The sequence below is a fragment of the Lepidochelys kempii genome, chromosome 8, assembly GCF_965140285.1.
Source record: "Lepidochelys kempii isolate rLepKem1 chromosome 8, rLepKem1.hap1, whole genome shotgun sequence".
Lineage (NCBI taxonomy): Eukaryota > Metazoa > Chordata > Testudines > Cheloniidae > Lepidochelys > Lepidochelys kempii.
In genome coordinates, this window is record NC_136387.1 from 74,393,339 (window position 1) to 74,412,863 (window position 19,525).

A 19,525-nucleotide genomic window follows, 5' to 3' on the forward strand; every position below is an offset into this window, starting at 1 on the left:
TAGCGAAGCATCTTAACCACTCAGCTACCACACCTCTGTCCCTTAATAGTAACCTAGACAAGCCTAACCTCTTTAGACACCCACAGCAGGTTGTGTTTCAGTTTAACTGCCCCCTCTTAAGAGAGGATTCCTTTTCAGAGCTGCTAGAGTTCATAGGCCATTTGCCATCCTGGCAATGACTCTTAACAACTCTCAAGCCATTGCTGTTAAGTGGCTGATCTTGAACCATCTTTCCTTTCCTGTTGGTTTTCCCCAACAGCCCCCTGTTGCATTAAAACAGATTCGTAAACATCCCAAAACTACAGGTAATCATATACCTACATGCAGTATTCATAAATTATTACAGAGCAACTCCAAATCCATCACAGTGCAATGCTATACATGTGTCTACCGCTACTGTAGAGTTCATCGTACAATAGAGTTAATTCTAAATACTTATGACTATTACTCATAACCTAGGACTAGTATAATTTGTGTATGTATAGACTGAAAATTGGTTTACAGAAGCATAGTTGGGCACAGGCATATGTCTGTTCCCTAAGATTTCAATTCAAGTTTGCATTCACGATTTATTTTTTTTAGCAAAGAAGTTTCCTTTTTCCAATCTGCCCAAATGTAACAACAGAGGTGTGGGGGGGGGGGGGGGAAGAGGGGAGTTAGTGAAACAAGTCTCCCAATGGCACAGGCAACCGTCCACCAGAAAAAAGCTTCAACATTATTTGACTTGGCCAACTGCCTCTTAATCAAGCCAAAACATGGGCCAGCCACTGGAAAACTGACTGCACAGTCCAGGTGAAATGAGAAAGGTGGCACAACTCAGTGTCATGAGCATAGTTCAGTATTGCATTCACTCACAGTCTCTCCTTATGTACACATATACACACCTCCTCTATACCCTCTGGCAGTGACATTTTGTAAATGATTGTAGGGGAAGGAGAGAGATCCTACAAGCACCAGTCACTTCTCTCTTGCTCCTGGTGCTGGTGCCTGAGCTACGTTCTTCCCAAGATGGGGGCAACACATTGCCGTCACCCAGCATACTGGGGTCTCTATCCATATCTTCACTGCTACCTTCAGGACTGGCACCTAATTCCCCCTCGCTCCCATTGGCTGCCCCATATAACTGACCACACTGCCATATTAAGGGCTGTTCTCAGTGACCCAGGCCCTATCTTATCACTATGGCAGCCATGCACAGCTGCTATTTTCCCCTGCTTCATTCCAAACCTTCACTGTTTGCTATCATCCAGCTCCTCCTTTCAGTGAACCTGCACATCCAACACTAACTGCTCCTCACTGTCTGCCACCCACCTAACAACAGCTGCATCTCCACACCGCATGTGCCTGTCTGCTTACATAAATAGCTCGTTGTTAACTGATTAATCTTGTATCAGATTGACTCATTATTGATTTAACTGGTTCACATTTAGTGATTATTTGCTCAACTGTTTTCTAATTATGTCCATCTGCTATTCAACCAGGCTCTCACCCCACCCTTCTTTTTGTATTATAGCTGTGACGGTGCACCCCATAAGGCTTTATGGAAATATATTTATGAATATATATATGACATAACTGGAATATGTTTTATGCTATATATGCCATGTAACATATCTATGTAAAGGGTATGATCTACTGAATATATTCATCCTATTTGTATGCATATGTCATTGCTGTATTCAAAGTTATGAATATTGGCTGTATACTTGTTTGATTTTAAATAGCCTTAGTAAGGCATTTGGTCAGCTTCTTTAGAAAGGAATTTGCAAGTTAAGTGTCCAGTCAAGAAGCACTTAATGCACAATGGATCTTGGAAGGCTCCAATACACATAAGAAGCCTACATGAGGATGATCAAGGTAGCATGTGGACAATGGCTGCTGCCTGTAAAAACTGAGTCATGCATGGACATGTGACTTGGCCATGTGACTCCAAAACTCCATCTTGGAGCTGGACTTTGCATAGGAGAGAGGAGGGGGTCTCCACCCACAAGAAAAAGAGTATTTAAACTTCTGGGAGACACCTCCATTTTGTCTTCAGCTGGCTTGAGATAGCCTCTTCACCCCCAAGGATACCTGAAAGAAACTGGAACAAAGGACAGTAACTACAGGGGGTGTGAGTGATCACTGGACCCAGACTAGAAAGAGACTAGTCTATAAAAGGAAGCTTACTGAATTCCTCTGAGGATGAGGTTTTTATCTATATTCAGTTTTCTTACTGTATTAGACATAGACTTGCATGTTCTATTTTATTTTGCTTGATAATTCATTTTGTTCTGTCTGCTATAACTTGAAACCACTTAAATCCTACTTTCTGTATTTAATAAAATCACTTTTTACTGATTAACCCAGAGTATGTATTAATATTGGGGGGGAGGGGGGAGAACAGCTGTGCATATCTCTCGATCAGTGTTACAGAGGGCAAACAATTTGTGAGTTTACCCTGTATAAGCTTTATACAGGGTAAAATGGATTTATTTGGGGTTTGGATCCCATTGGGAGTTGGGCATCTGCGTGTTAAAGACAGGAACACTTCTTAAGATGCTTTCAGTTTAAGCCTACAGCTGTTAGGGGATGTGGTTCAGACCTGGGTCTGGGTTTGCAGCAGGCTAGCGGGTCTGGCTGAAACCAGGCAGGGCACTGAATTCCCAAGCTGGGAGGGCAGGGAAAGCAGGGGCAGAAGTAGTTTTGGCACATCAGTTGACAGCCTCCAGAGGGTTTCTGTGATCCAACCCATCACAATAGCATCTACCCTCTTCTCCCAATAACAGCTCCGTTTCTCTTCTATCCTTACCCTCATTTCCAGCCACTCCTCTTCCACTCCCCATCCCAGTCTCCATGCCCTACCTATACAAATCCAGATTCCAAATTCACACCTGCCTCAGATGACTTGCCTCAAACACTGCACTCCCCCCCTCCTCACTCACCCACCAGAACAGCTATGTTTGATCTTGTCTTGACCAAGCACTGCTCTGTGATCTCTCCATCACGGAGTTCCCCCTCTCTGACCAGAATCTGCTCTTTTTAAATATTGCCTATTTACCACCCACTCCTGCAATTTCCAGTCCAATCAATTTCTTCCATTGACATGGGTGTTTGATACTTACTCCTGAGGGCATTCTGCACCACAAAATTAAAAATTCTGTGCAGTCTTTTAAAATTCTGCAAGTTTTATTTCTCAATAAATGCAGAGGCTCCAGCATGGCACTGGTGAACACAGGCCACTAGCTGCACAAAGGTGGGAGATCACCCTGCAGCCACGACAGGGCCACAGACTCAGCAGTGAGGCTGCACCCGACCCTGACACAGCACAAGGTCTGGACCTGCGCCAGAAACACACTGGGGCTCTGCACCAGGCTCACCAGATGTAGGGTAGGCAGGCTCAACCAGGCAGGATTCAAGTGTGAAGGGGCTTAGCATGGGGGGATCCAGGTGTGGGGTGAGAGGATTCTGTGTGGTACAACCTGGGTGCAGGCAGCGCTGGGGGGAGGTCTAGGTGTGAGGGCATCTAGATTCACAGAGGTTCACTGGAGGGGGTTCCAGGTGCAGGGGCAAGGGGACTCTGCACGAGCTTCCAGGGGAAGGGGGTTGAGGCTCAGCAGAGGGGTCTGTGTGTGAGGGCAGTGGAGCTTGGCTGGGTGGGTGTCGGAGTGCAGTTAGTTGGGGGCAGTAGCATAGGAGCTCAGGGTGGTGCAGGGAGCTCAGTTGGGGGTGGTCTGGGTGCAAGGGTCCAGAGGCAGGGGGGCTGGGTGCAAGGGGGCTCCAGATGCAGGGGTTGAGGTTTGGGTATGGAGGCCTAGGGGGGTTCTGGGTGTACAGTGTGAGTCTTGTCAGGGGTGTCAGTATGGGAGGTCCAGATGCATGGGGGTTGGGTGGATGGGGAGCAGCTCTCCCACCAGTAACCCCTCCCCCCACAGCTTAGGAGTGATGGGGGCAGGGGAGGATGCTGAGCTTCCTGGAGCTGGGGGAGGTTTCTGGGGGTGGGTCTGACAGTCTCAGCCACTCCTTGGCAGGTGAAGAGGAAATCCCATCCTCTCCTGCCTGCAGCCCTGCCAGGACTAGCAGCTGATCCCAGCCTAGGGTAGGAGCCACTGGCTGGCATGGCCCCAGCCCTGCAGTGATTTACCTCGCTGCCAGCTGCCTGAAATGATGTACCTGCAGTGCTAGGGAGTAGTACATGACTGCTCTTACAACTTCCCTTTGCTTCCCTGTGAGAAAGTAATTTTTCTGCAGGGAAGCAAAGAAAGCTGCAGGTGACATGAATTCCACACACATGCACTAGCTCAGAATTACCCCGGAGTAGATACTCCATTCTACACTCTCCTCCACCCTTGACTCATTGGCCCCTATCCCCCATCACAAGGTCTGCTCTGCCGCCCCCTAGCCTTACTCACCCCAGCATCTGTTTCTGCTCTTAGACAGCAGGGGATCTCCAGCAGAAGTTCCATGCCCATATGGATTTCTCCTAAGGTTCTCTTAAACTCTGCAATTTTCCTTAGCAAATTACTTTTCCACCTTGACCAACTCCTACAGTCCTAATGGATTATTTGCCATCTTCTATTCTCCCTTCTTCAAATCCTCCCCACCCATTCATTTTTTTTCTCTGCACAGAATCTTGCTTTTTCAAACAGATCAACAAATTCCAGTGTAACAACCCTCTCCCATCCCCCATCTAACCTTTCTTCCCCACTACTCTTTTTTCTCCCTCACTGATAAAGAAGTTTCACATCTTTTCTCCCCCTTTAGCCTCTGCACCTGCTTCAGCATCCCCCAGCTCTTCCCTCCCCAACTTCTCCCTCTCCTCAACTACTTCCCCTCACACTGCAAAGAAGTTTGTCTCTCAATCCCCTGTGCACCCTCTCCACACACACACTTAGCAATTGGAGGAGGAAGAAAAAACATGAGTAGTAATTGGGGCTGTCTACAATGGATGTCTGGAGTTCCTCTTCCAATTCCATCATAAGTGGTCTCCAATGTGGCTTCTGCTCCTTCCATTCCACTGATCCAGTTCTTTATACTCTAATCTCTTTCTGGCCAAAGTTCAAAATTCTATTGTCACATGCAGCCAGGGTAAAGCTCCCTCTGCTGGATACTCACCAGGCCACTGTGTTTGAGTCCCTAACACTGTAGAGACCCTGGTGTTCTTTTCTCCTGGTCTGAGTAGACTATATCACTCTTTCCTTGGCCCCTCTAGCATGCTTTCTGGGCAAAGGCTTTGTGGATACTGGGCCTTGCAGTAAGATGCCATGGGCCCCCAAGACCAGTGTTGACCTCTCAGTCTTTTCAGTAACTTTAAGGACACACTCTCCCAAAACTCTGGCCTCGTGGGCAAATGATAGATGAAGCACACACACATAGGCTTCAAAGGTTTCTAAACCCAATTACTCTTTACTTAGCATGAGAGAGATATGGATCCAGACAAAGTAAGAAATGCCTCGGTTTCCTCACCATTCTTCAGCACTCTTTAGGCTTAGGTCAAAGTCATCCAGGATCCCCCCTCATAAAGCAATGACTTCTCCTCCAAACCATGGAGTTGTCTTTTCTGTTGTGCAGCCAGCTTCCTTCTTCTTCAGATAGTCCCACAGTAAAACAAGATGATCGCTACAAAAGCATGCCCATTCTCTTACTCTTTCCAGCCCAAGGTTCCTGTGTCCAAGTCTCTGAGTTACCCCATAACTTCTGAAGGCTGGTCTACACTGAAAAGTTTCATCAGCATAGCCATGTCTCTCCGGGGTGTGAAAAATCCCCTCACCCCCAAGATGTAGTTAAACCAACCTAATCCCTGGAGTACACAGTGCTAGGTCAACGGAAGAATTCTTCTGATGACTTAACTTCTGCCTCTCGCGGAGGTGGATTAACAGTGACAGGAGAACCCTTTGTAGTGTCTATACTGAAGCACTTCAGTGGCACAGCTGCAGCGATGCTGCTGAAGCATTTTATGCGTAGACAAAGAAACCACAGAGCTTCAGGCTAAGACCCAGCATTAACAGTTGACTTTTGTTCTCCTGTTTGGGTATCTCCATACTGCAGTCATGCAGACAATCTTGGTTTCCCACATCAAGCAACCCTTGTTAGCGTACCCATCGTTCAGAGTACAGTCACTGAGGTTAAATGGCTCTCCACTGTCTCTGGTATTGGAATATGTAATAGCCCTGACAGCACAGGACTGACTTCAAAGGCCCTGAGATTCCATTATACAGCAATTTCATATCGACCAGAATTAATAAACTGCACCACAGACAGATTCCCAAAATTCAAATACTTTCAACTATCCTCTCAATCTCAAAAATCTTGTCTTCCCTCTGCTTCCATGATTCTGTTCCCTCCTGGTTCTTTCTACATCTCTAATTGCTCTTTCAGTGTTTTGTTCAGTGGATATTTCTCATTCAACCTCCAACTTTCTGAACAGGTGCCCAAGAGTTCCATCCCTGGCCCTCTCCTCTTTCCTCTACACCGTCTTTGGGGGGGGATCTCATTTGAGAGAACTAGTTCAAGTATCATCTCTATGCTGACAACTCTCAGACCTACTACTTTTCTCCCGACCTGTCTCCTCCTGTCCAAAAAAAAAAACAAAAACACAAACACTCAGGGCTTGTCTACACTTGCAACGCAGCTACACCACTGTAGTGCTTAGTGAAGACACTACCTACTCTGATGGGATAGCTTCTCCTGTCAGCATAGGTACTTCACCTCCCAGAGAGATAGTGGCTATACTGACAGGAGAAGCCCTTCTGTCACCACAGTGCTGTCTACAACAGTGCTTGGGTCAGTATAACCACACTACTACATTGAGTGTGGTCTTAACTCTACCATCTCCACATACTTAGTCTGTGTCTAAAGCCTGCCACTTCATCCTACATAACATCTCTAAGATCAAGCCTTTCCTCACTATGCATACAGCTAGTTCTCTTGTCCAAGCCCTCATCTGTGCCTTGACTACTACAGCCTCTTCCTTTCCAACCTAGACAAATCCCATTTTGCACCACTTATCTCCATTCAAAATGCTACTGAAAAAATCTTTCCTAATTTATTACTTCAACCACATCAACTTTTTCTTTGCATTCCTACAATTGCTTGTCCTTCACTGCAAATACAAGCTACATGTCTTCACTTTCATGGCTCTTTATGACTTATTTCTGCCCTATCATTTTTAATGTGATAGCAAGATGTCAATCCCTGCTTTCATTCCATAAATGGTACCAGACTTGATTGCCCATTTTAAAAAATTTACAGATAAGCCCCTTTTGACCACTACTATGGATGAGAAGAGCTCCCCGTAAATATCTGCAAAGTAACCCCCTTGTACTCTTTCGGATCTCTCCTTGAAACTCCTCTCTGTTGAGATGCCTACATAAAACTTGACAATGGTTAGGCAGCTGTTTTGCTGTGACCATTGTTTTTCCAGTGACCAATATACTTCCATTGTGTCCTTGTGTTCCCCTTGACTGTTTTAGCCACCTTACGCTTAGATTGTAAGCTCTCAGAGCAGGGCCTTTGTTATGTTTGTACAGAGCCTACTACAATGGAGCTCTGATACTCTGGGCACTACAGTAACACGAATAAATAAATATGGACAAAGTATTTATCAGACACCTGGGTAAAGAGCTGCAAAATCAGTGGGCATGAAAGTTCACACTTAGACCCATGTAAATCAAAACAATGATTGATACACAAATTGTTGTTAAAAAGCAAACTTTGTCTTTTTCTTTTAACAATCCATGACCATAAATATATTTGTATTTACATAAGGAGGATGCAAAGAGTACCACCATGAGAACTCTTATGACCAAAACATTCCGTGTGTGTACTGGAACATTTTCAGGGATCTATTGCTTCTGTGTGTATGTGCAGGGCAACAGGCTCAAAAAAATTAGAGGTATGGCTATAGTTTGAGGGAGGACACGGAAAAAAATTCAAAGTACTAGTATGTATTTCACGTGAATACAGAAGCAAAACTCCTATCAAAAAATACACACATTTAATGTTGGTCTTTTTTAATTCTAAGAAACGCAACTCCAAAAATACAAACTGAACATCAGTCTCATGTCAACCACCATAATAAAATGAAACAAAGACATTCACAATAGTTAAGTCTATGGACAATGTAAGTGTGACAATTGTTATTTCCCTCTCCCTTCCCCCATGTATAGTCCAATATTTATCTTCAAAAAGAAGAATTACGAGAATACTGCTGGTGTTCAGTTAGAATTAAAGGATTTGGATAAAGTGAAATAAGACAGATACAGGTGTGAGAGTAAGGTTACAAAGGCTTTACATTTTGGATTACCCCAAGATATAAAAATTCAAAAATTAACAAACTTGCTTTTCTCAAAATATTACAGCTACAGGCAAGGCATCTTTAAATTAACAGCTGAGGGTGTGTGAGAGAAAAAAAACAACCACCACCACATTTTAGTGAAGGTAAACAGAAGTGGCAGTTCTTAATTAGCACTTTTGTAAAGCTCATTTATTACCTGGCCAACAATGAACCAAGCACAGGGCAACAAAGTTTTCTCTGCTTCCTTTGGCAATAAGGTGACAGAAAAATCATCTTTTGAAGATGCTCAAGACAGGCAGTAAATTAAAAAAAAAGAGTCAAAGTAGTAATGGAATAAATAAGTACTAAACCAGAGAGTACATTTAAACCACTATGTAATTAACAAATTACATAACATTATTTCGGTGGCAAACTCCAAGTGTGTAAGACAGACAGTAAAGTGAATAACCACCAAAACAACAATATTCTTCTGTTTACTCTTTGGCTAAAACCCCTCAAAATAGCAGACAAAGAAAAATACATCTAACACTGGTGATAAACTGTCTCTTTACAAGTAAAATAAAGTTATCAATTTAAAACTTGGTACATTTTATAAAAACAAAAGAGGTAAAGTTGTTATAAAAGCAGTACTGTTACTTCAAATGGCAACATACTGTTTGTTGACCCTGTGCAATAAAATACTTTGTTCATTCTACATTTATCCAACATGACTAACAATTACTACAGACATCATAGGAATCTTGTGTGTGGCTCCTGTTGACTTACTTTTATAACTGGGAGACAAAATTTACAATCAATGTGCCACAAAAAACTTTGAAATGTTACTTCTAATAGAGTTCATGTTCAACATTTTCAAATCCTGCTTTATGTTTTGAATGGCTGATTTACAAGGAAAATAATTGACTGTATTAGTAAGAGCATATGAACATCAATGACTGCACCCATTGCCAGGAGACACTGCACTGGTTTGACACTTTTCCTTAGTACATAGAAAGCAACAGCACCCAATAAAGCCTGAGAAGAAATGCTGCTGTGTAAATACTGCAACTATTCCTGATAAAAGAATTATGGGACACATACTCAGAAGCTGCCGAATCCCATAATTTGTATTGCATAGGTCACAATCACACATATATACACACACGCGTGTATATATAGTGTGTATTTATACACACACACGGAAAGAATATATTAAAAAGACAATGAAGTCTAGTCAAAGAGCAATTTACAGGCTCAATATATTTTTTTACACTTTGCTTGAAAGAAAATTTCAATATTTTACAGTAGGCATTATATACACTGCACTTTATGAAATCTAGAGCATACTGAAATAGAAATACATTTCTGCAAACATCTGGGTAAGAAAACAGACCAAGATTTCTTCAAAGATTTGTGCTATCTAGGTATTTTGCCTAATCACAAAAAACTGTAACCATGGAATGTTATCTAGAAAAAAAGTCTTTTTTAAACACCATGCACTTTATAAGCAATTGTAACTCAAAATATCCCAACCTAAAACAATCTAACAATGGTCACATTAAAAAATTTAAGTATCAGATCTGATTTTAAGAAAAATCTTTATCACAATATTTGTAATGTTAACAAGTACGTGTTAAGGCTAAATTGGTTCTTTTTTAGAAACACAGTAAAGACATGTCTCCTTCAGAGCCATGGGTTATAAACTGTACCTACAGATGACAGTGCAGTGAACATAATGTTCAGTCTTACAGTCAGGATGCAGTTGCTCCTTCCCACTCCACAAGATACTGCACCTTTCCATCAAGGGTTACCCGACGAGCCAAAACACGGTATTTTTCACCACAAGCTATTCTACCTGCTGCACCAAAATAACTAGTAATTGAGTTCTTTAGATGATTCAGCTGTAATTCCTGATCTGCTAAATTGTTAAGAATCTCTGTATTGAGTTCATCATATTGATAATCTTCTTTACTGTCATCATCTTTTACAATTTCTGAATTCTGAGGCTGGAGTGCTTTTCGTGGAAAGCGACCTCTTCTCCTCAAATGTGGTATTGCAGCAGGCCAAGTTCTTCCTGTACGAGTCCGTTTTCTGGAGTCTGATAAGCTACTTAACAAAAAAAAAACAAAACAAAAAAGACACCAACATTAAGTCCTAGAAATATTGTCTATTTAAAAAGTTTGCCTCCTGTGTAGTTTTATTCTGCTTTACTATTTTAGTAATATCTGTACAACTCAGTTATGATTTGTTGATATTTTAATCAATATCGAGCAACAGGTATAAACGATAAATGGCTGCTTCAGGGGCTTACAATCTAAGGGCTTGTCTACATGAGAAAGTTGCACCTGTTGAATTGAAGTTGGTTTTTAAACCAATTTAATTAAACTAGTGCAAGCCCATGTATGGGCACCTTATTTTGGTTTAAGAGTGACTTTTCTTTTGGCTTATCTTAAATCTGTTCCTAACTGCCCCTCTTAAATGGAGAAAGGCGCTGCAGGTATTTGCACCAGTTTCACTTAATCTGTTTAAATTCACACTGTAACCTAAACCAGGTGCTACTCTCTCATTTAGACAAGCCCTCAGTTACCGAAAATATCATTTTCTAAATCAAGTGCACCTCATTTTTGTTCTCTTAAAAAAATTTAAAAAAAAAACAACTTTGCATGGTCTCCTCTATATCAATAGTTAATCTCAATAGAGTCTTAAATTTCTGACTCCTCGCGGACATTTTACACACAGGCGAAAAAAATGTCTATGCGCAAAATTCACAGACTAGATGTACTGATGACTAGAGAAGAACAAGATGTAGCATTGTTTAAGTGTTATATTATAGGGTTGAGGGATTTAAGTCTTTGAAAAAAAGGCATATTTACACCTACATTTTTGCACACTAGAATGGTTGGTGCACTAAGACATAATATGGGCTTGGTAAATTAAAAAAATAAAGCTATGACCCTAAACTGGTGCACACGTAAGAATGTTTAAATGAAGTGACTTGTTAGTTTAAAAAAAAGTTTCATTCAGTGTGTTTTGAACATTAAAAATAAAACTGCAGAACTGTAAAACCCGGTCATTCCACAGATGAAGACACTTCCCACCTTTAGACTGGAAAAAAAGACAAGTCATATCAAATGTATTTGAAATTACAAAATGGGGACAAAACTTGCAAGACATGAATCAAGACCCTTATGAACTCTGTTTTTCAGTTTGACAGATTATTTTAGGAATGTGAAATATGGGACAGAAAACCGTCCAACAGATATTTGCCGAAGATCCAGAAGACCAGTTTTTTCTTAAGTAACTGATTAACTTATCAAATCCGTGTGTCAAGATGATTCAATCCCAGTGGAAAATATACTGTACTTGATAATTTTATATAAGCTGGGTACTTAATTTTCTTTAATAGAAATTATGAAAACAAACGCTGTTAAAGTGAAATGAATTTGGGGTGCAACTTAGTCCTACCAAACTCAGTTTTGTATCAATTAATGTTTATTAGAAATCTAATGTGAAGAAATGGCCATACAGTTATTCCTTTTGTTGTAATCAGTTCAAGTGCAGACTGTATCTCAACATTAAAAAGTAATTAGTAATCAAAGAGAAATTGGGCTAATTTCTCCTTAAAATAGCTTTTGTTTAAAAAGAGAAAATTCAATGTTTCAACAAGTACAAACTCTGTAGGATGCCTGCAACATTAGTGCTGCTTGTTAATTAATGATAAAGTACTGTCAGAGATGTTTCTGCATGTTTCGTTTTAATGGATAATTCAGTATTTACCTATAATGCCTGGAAATGCTAGATGAGGTAGTTTCTTTTGTACTGGCAGCACCTGTGGAGTCCACATCTGAGGTATTGGATGAATGAGCAGTTCCATCAGATCTCCTGAGACATAAGAACACAGTTGCCATGTAATGAAAGTAATCTAATGTTAACCAATTAATCTGACATTTGACAAGCAAAAATGAGATGCTATTAGGATGGTTTAGTTTTTTCATTTACCCAACAGAGCAGGGTAAATCCAAGGCCGGGTTCTCTAGCACTGGGACTGGTTCCTTATCCTGAGAAGTAGGGGAAAAAATTCAGATAGTTTCAATGGAAACAATCAATTTTTGAAAACCACAACTTAAAACTTAGTGGTTATGTCATTCCTAAGAAATGATATTCTAAAGTATAGAAAGAGAATTATTTGAACGCATACCAAAGAAGATGGCTCTGAAATTTTTTGAATCATTTTTCTTGTATATGGGCCAGGTGGACGACCTACTGATTTTTTCTTCCCCTGTCTTTCAATGCCATTACTTATTTCCCTAGAAGAAAGATGACATTTTGTTTTAAAATACTGGAGTGACTAGTCCAAGGAAAAGATTTAATCAGTGTAAAATAAATAAAAGTTTAGACATTTACTCTAAGTCAGTTATGCTAAATGAGTTTTTCCTTGTAAATTAAAATTTGCCAAATCGACAAAAAGTTGCAGATCTTTGCTGCAGTGTAATATGGCAACATCAAGACAATAGACAAAACCCAAAACCTTTTCATGGACATATGCCACAACTCAATGATTTAGGAAGAGCGCATATTAGGCTGTTCAAACATTCATACAGCACATTCAATTTATGTAGAATTCTGACAGTGTTAAAATCAATTGTTTAAAAAGTAGATACTGAATTTTTACAATACAAGATAGGAATTTGATTTACAACTTGAAATCTCATCGCCTGTTTAAAATCATCGCATAATAACAGGCCCCAAGGAGAAGCAATGTTTTTTGTTTACTAAAGAGCAGCAAGGTCTGCTTAGCTCATATCTATTCTCGGTGCTGCTAAATTAAACTGTTTTCAATGAGGTCTTTCTGAAGGTTAAGTAGATTAAGCTCAACATCCTGATTTCACAACAACCTCAAAAGTTCACTGCATAAATGTACAGATCATTCTATATTCTTAAAGCAATTGCCCTCAAAGTCCAGAAGTAAGTTATTCACCTTCATACATGTTTAATAATGCATAATAGGTACTAAAAATCTTTGGGGAAGAGACCCTCTCTGATAACAGACCATTTAAAATATTTATGGAAGTTTGAATTCAATATTGTTTTAGACCCAAAATCCAATCTAATGCAAAGTTAGTCTGCTGGAGGAAAAAAAAAAAAAAAAAAGTCTTCTACAGTCATTAAGAAGTTAAGAATAAAGTAGTCGGGAGCTACAAAATAGGTATGTGCTACCTCTGCCTCGCTAATTAGTTACACATCAATCCTAGGGTTGTACTAAAATGGGTGAAGAAACTTTTAGCATGATACAACATTAAGGTAATATTGGTATTTTTGACAGCTATTTTTGTATGATTTCAGTTCCATTACAAAGTTCTGAAGTCACTATGCTGTAGATTTATTTTACCTTGCCTCAGGTATGGGTTTGGATGATTTTCTGCCTTTAATTTTGAACTCATGAGATGTTCCCTCTGGTTCTCTCTCTGCCTTTAAAGCAGCATTTGGTGGCATAGGAGGAACACGAATTCTCAAGCCAAACAAATGCTTCTTTTTCTTTATCTCTTTTCCAGACATAAACCTAAGTGATTAAGAATTAAAATTCAGACATTGGAGAAAGCCGAAAATATCTTAAAAGTACACAAACTGAACATTTAACAAACTAGAATACTCTTTCTAATGCTATTTCTGTGTATCCTATTGTGGTCTCCCCACTCCACCCCAATATGTAATGCCACGACTGGGAAAAAGATGGAAGTTAAATCGAGTTTTGCTGGTGATCTGACTTCCAAAACTACCTCAATCACCACAAAATATTCAATGCAGAAAGAGTTCAGTCTATGTAGTAAAAATGCCACCTGCAGCCACCAATAGTTATAATTCTGTGTAAAGTTTCTAAGACAACTGTGGAGGGGTGTGTGTGTGTGTGGGGAATCTACATTAAAGTAAGATGTAGAAAGAGCATTTAAAATGTATAATAAAACCTCAAACTTACATGGTCTTGTAATCATTTAATGCTTCCAGCACATGCTCATATCTTTCAGATTTTGGTGTGTCTGCCAGCTGTAAAGTATTAAGAAGTGATTTAAACTTGCTGGAATTTTCAGTATTAAAGGTCCAATGACCTAGATCAGAGCTCTGCTTGCTTAAAGACTACTGGTTTGGTATCATAGTAGGTCTTGAAGATATAATTTATGGTGAAAGTTGCCTTACCCCACGCATGGGCTATTATAGTTAGTACCCAATGTATTCCATGAGTCTAGGCTGTGCGATTTGCTGCAGAATCCATCCTTGCCAGAGAATCTAAACTTTCATTTTAAAAGGAAATTGTTTCTTGTAGCTCTTACAATTTTTTAGAAAACCTCAACCAGAACTTATAAATACAATAGAATTATAGACTATAAATTGATGCAGTGTTGTCTTCATGAGCCTGCAGATATCCTGGAACAAGAACTCTGTGGTGTTAAATATTCCACTGAGATGAATGGGTTAACCCTGAAAGTACAAGACAGTTTATATATCAATATTGTTAACTATTTAATTGCTGATCATTTTAGCAGACATATCCTGCTAAGGGGCCTAATTATTATTTAATCTAAGGTTGCTCAACACCACTCAGGAAGAGTAATAGAGGTTTTACCCCCCCACTTTAACACTTCCTTTCACTATCAGAACAGTGTAAATAGGGTTTAGTGTAAATCAGAATTACGCTCAAAGCGTTTACCCCACAATCCTAAACTTCCTCTTATGGTGCCACAAGTCCCAAATGGTTTCTTCCCAGCTACCAAAACCTGCATCTTTCCCCCTTAAAGCTTATAGAATGCATTCATGAGTTGCCAATACAAAAAAAACGACTTAACCCTAAGAACTGAAGATATGGGGACAACATAAAATAAATGTAACTCACTATTTAAATAGTAAGTAACTGGCTCCAAAGTACTGACTTCTCCTCATTTTCATATTTAACATCTTTTATTTTTTTTTATTTCAGTGAAGCTTCCACATACATTCTATTCTAGTTCCCCAGAATTTACATCCAGCTTGCTGTGGAGTATGTGGACCTTTGACTATATAGTCAGGCCCAATAATTTACCACAATTCATGATCAGGACAAATACCATGTAATTGAGGGCTGACTGTGATATATTTACAATTTGCAACAAATTACAAACACATACCTCTAAAGAATACAAAAAAGGGAGGAATAAAAGGGGAAAAGGAAAAGTAATCAAGGAGAAAAGCAAAAGGTAATTTTTTTTTAAATCCTTTCTATTTCCCCACATCTATAAAAGTGGTGGCAGAGGGGCAAGGCACCACATTTAGCACTTCATTTTTATTTGTATAATAAAAAGCCCACAAAAGTGACGCAACACTGTGTAAGATAAAAGTTCTACCAGAACCCATATCCAGGAAAAAATTGACTTTACACAAGCTAGCTTTTGGGTATATCTACACACACATGCACCCCATGATTTAGAGTCTCTGAAATTTTGGGGCCAACAGCAGATTTTGCAACTGTGCAGGACCTGAGCTACAGAATCAGTACAAAACTTCTATAACAATTCTATCACTCTAAAAACAATGACACTGAAATGTTAGTTTTAGGAGTCTGGTTCCAGTCCACCACGTTCCTCCTATTTTACATAAGGGTCAAGAAACTTAGCCTCTTATTAATTTAAAAATGCACTAGTCTGAAGGAAAAATCAAAAAGTTATTTCTAAACACCATGGACTCCTCAGCAATGCAAGGAGAGATCTAGGAAACATTTATACTCTATACATTTCTAATAAATCACTGCTTTGCAAAAACCCAAGATTTACCAGCAATATCAAAATACAGAGTTGACTAGCACAAAAAAAAAAAAAAATAGTGAAAAATTGTTTCTCCTGTAGTGGAAGACAGGCATGGAGGTTACCACATTTATACCCAAATCTTGAAGATCCCCCCACTCCACTTTTCCTCTACTGTACAATACTATCTATACTCTCCTAGTTCATTTCAATCAGAAGGCCAAATTCTGTAAAGGAAGCACTTCCTCTGGCAGCTTACAAACGCTGCTGCTTAACCAGCTGGAAGTGCCACTTAACAGACATGAGTGAATTTTCCAGCTTTATATCCTGTTTTCATTCTCTCTCTGACATAATGGTTTTAGCAACAAGTTTTGTTTATATCAGAGGATAGTTATAAATAAAAGAAGGTTTACTTCTGCAGCATTTCTGGCCTAATAGTAAGAAACCAGAAATTAAAACTAGATATCAAGTCCACTTGTCATGCAATGTATTAAAAGGTCATGGCGCTTGCTGGAATATTCAATTTTTTAAACTTATTGAAATGCCGTGAAAAGTGAGTACTCACCACATTCTCTACTATTCTGCTACTGTATTTCATTATAGATTAACACATTTACACTTTTGCTAAAATAAGTTATACTTCTGAATACTCTTAAAAAAAAAAAAGCATAGAACACATTGACCTGTTCTTTATTATTTATATAAAAGGCTCTTCCTACAAATGATCAATCAACTTCAGAATTAGCAAACAGATGCTATACATCAGATTCCAAGTAATCCAGATACCTCTATCACAATAATTCTGTTTAATTACTGCTATTTAAGATGGGTCATAATTAGACTCAAATAAAAGTATCCACACCCAAAACTTTTTGAACATAGTTACTTGAATGTGTTTTTCAAGAATTCAGGAATAGTGACAAATAACATGGGTTTGAGATCTAAAAAACCTGAATTTTGTGTCTCAAATTTACTTTGGCTTAGACAAAAAGGACTACGTAGATATATTAATTTATTCAATTTATTGAATTATTAATATTGAATCAGGATATAAACTTTTAAAAGTCAATTAAATACAGTATCTGTATTCAGAGCTGTCCCGTTGATAGGACGGACCGGGGCAACCACCCTGGGCCCCATGCTTTGTGGGGCCCTGCGCTTCAGGGGCACACAGGATCCAGGGCAGCCTGGGGGGTTAGCGGCGGGCCTGGCACCGGCAGCAGCAAGCAACCGGACCCAGACTGCCCAGCATCGCTCGGGGGAGGGGGCAGAAGCCGGAAAGAGGTGGGATGGGGGTAGAGGCTTTGGGGAAGGGGTGGAGTGGGGACAGGGCCTGGGGGTTATTGGGGGGGGGTCCCCCGGGCCCCAAACCCCCCTAGGAACAGCCCTGTCTGTATTTAATTATGTCTGTCATTACCTATGCAGAACTACAACCCCAGGTGTTAACACTTGTTCTCCCTAATCAGACTTATCGGGGAGTAGGTTTGTTTAGGGAACTGAATTTCTTTAATCCTCAGGCAATTACCCAGCAAATCAACTAGCTTGAAAATAAGCAGCACAGTGGTGCAGCAACAATAGGTTGCCTTATGTCACTGGAAAAGAGTCAAAACAGACTACTGACAATACTTGGTGGCACTGACATACTGATCTTCTGTGAAAAATCTGTTGGCTAAATTTTACAAAAAAGCTTGCAATTTAGTAAAAAAAGAGAAAGATGAACTGGTTTTTTTTAAAATTATAAACAAAATTTCTACCCCATAACTTATAGATGTCAGCCAACATTTTTCAAAACACCAAATATGGCAAAAGTATTAATAGTAACAAATATTTTTTGAAGTGGTTAGAATGCAAAAAGCATTCTATTTCAGCACTTGAATGATTCAAAATACTAACTGACAGATCCTAGGTAAGTCATGCTTAGATGTATCTGCAGTAATGTAGTGCTTCAAATGTTTTTTAGAACACTAAAATTTATTTTAAATATTGAGATATGGAAAGAAAATATGATTCACTTTTTTTTTGAAAAACTAAATATATATATACTCTTACAAGAACAGCATATGTTTAGGTGGTTTTTAATTAACAGCTTCTGTCATATATGGAAAATGTTTGCAGACTTCAGTTTCTCTTCATTTTCCCCTAATATTTTCTTATTAAGGACTATTTTAAAACCAATTCACAGACATTTGCTACTTCAGGTGTCACAAAGCTGCTAATAAGCTTGTGTTCTGGCTTTCACACAGAGTTACTTTGACAGCTACTTTTAACAGTTTACTAATCTATTTAACCTCTTGGGTACTTAATTTGCCTGGTCAGTGGGCAGGAAAATGCTTACAGTTTTGTGATATATTTCTAAATGGAAAAAAAAGGAAGATACAAAAACAAACAAAGATTCAGTGCTTGGGTATAAACAATGAAAGTGGTCATCTCAACAACAAACTATGCAATAGTTATCTGGATCACACTAAATTTTATAGCTCAAAAAAGTCTATAACACTTAAACGTTATGCTGAATAGTTCTAGGAGTCTATTAAAATAATATGTCTCATTACTTTTAAGATTTTAAGGCCAAAAGGGACCATTATAATAATTTAGTCTGACCTCCTGCAGGCCGCAGACACTCACCCAGTAGTTTTGTGAATGTATTGACTGCTAAGAGAAACAAAAACAAGAAAAGAATATTTCAACTACCTACCTCACCAGGGTGCAATCTATCCCAGTTTTCATTAATGTATGTCATAAGTTCAAGCTCTGAATCAAAGTATTTCTTCTTATGAATAACACTTAGGTTGTAAAGGCATAGATGTGCTATATCTACCCTAGAATTCAGAAATATTTAATCAAAAACATTAAGTTTTTATTTCTTTAATTTTTTACAAACCATTAGTCCTTGAAATAGCTTTGCACAAAAATATTAGCACAATATGGCTAAAAGAGTACAAAGCCTGATTAGAAACAGTCTCAAATCTCCAAAACAATATTCTTATAAAATCTGAACTTATATCCCCCTTTTCTGACTTATCTCCTGTTTTTTCCCTAGGCCTCACCCCACTGCCATGATGTACTTTTACTTCCAAAATTTGTTTAGATCTCAGAATATTTTACTGGTGCAAGATAAACACAAGAATTTAACATTGGCAAATTAACATCAAATGAGTTTCCATAAAATATTCATTCATCTTGCAAGTTATTCAAAATATTTGGTGTTTGTATAGAGGAGCTAAAGTTAACAAGGTTCAAACAACAACTCACTTCTAATTCTCAACTTGGAAATTCTATTGTAAAATATGTCAAAATGCTTATTAACGTACACACTGTATTTAGCTTGCCCAGTGGCAGTACTCTACTTGGGTAACAGATCCTGTTTAAAGAAAGCGAGTACTTGTGGCACCTTAGAGACTAACAAATTTATTTGAGCATAAGCTTTCGTGAGCTACAGCTCACTTCATCGGATGTTGTAGCTCACGGAAGCTTATGCTCAAATAAATTTGTTAGTCTCTAA

The 19,525-nt window shown here is 39.1% G+C and overlaps 1 protein-coding gene across 3 annotated transcripts in view; it reads right to left on the reverse strand.

The window, feature by feature from the left end:
• Positions 1-4,803: 4,803 nt before the first annotated feature.
• Positions 4,804-19,525, reverse strand: part of MTF2 (metal response element binding transcription factor 2) — a 52,176-nt gene continuing 37,454 nt past the window's right edge. The window contains exons 8-14 of one of the 3 annotated variants that reach the window (XM_073357084.2): positions 18,719-18,842; positions 14,229-14,296; positions 13,644-13,814; positions 12,453-12,561; positions 12,254-12,312; positions 12,032-12,136; positions 4,804-10,363 (exon numbers count right to left, since the gene is read on the reverse strand). In XM_073357084.2, coding sequence (XP_073213185.1) covers positions 10,006-10,363; positions 12,032-12,136; positions 12,254-12,312; positions 12,453-12,561; positions 13,644-13,814; positions 14,229-14,296; positions 18,719-18,842 — 994 coding nt within the window. In that variant the 3' untranslated portion in view covers positions 4,804-10,005. The remainder of the gene's footprint in view (positions 10,364-12,031; positions 12,137-12,253; positions 12,313-12,452; positions 12,562-13,643; positions 13,815-14,228; positions 14,297-18,718; positions 18,843-19,525) is intronic. The other 2 variants (XM_073357081.2, XM_073357083.2) reach the window with 2 other exon arrangements.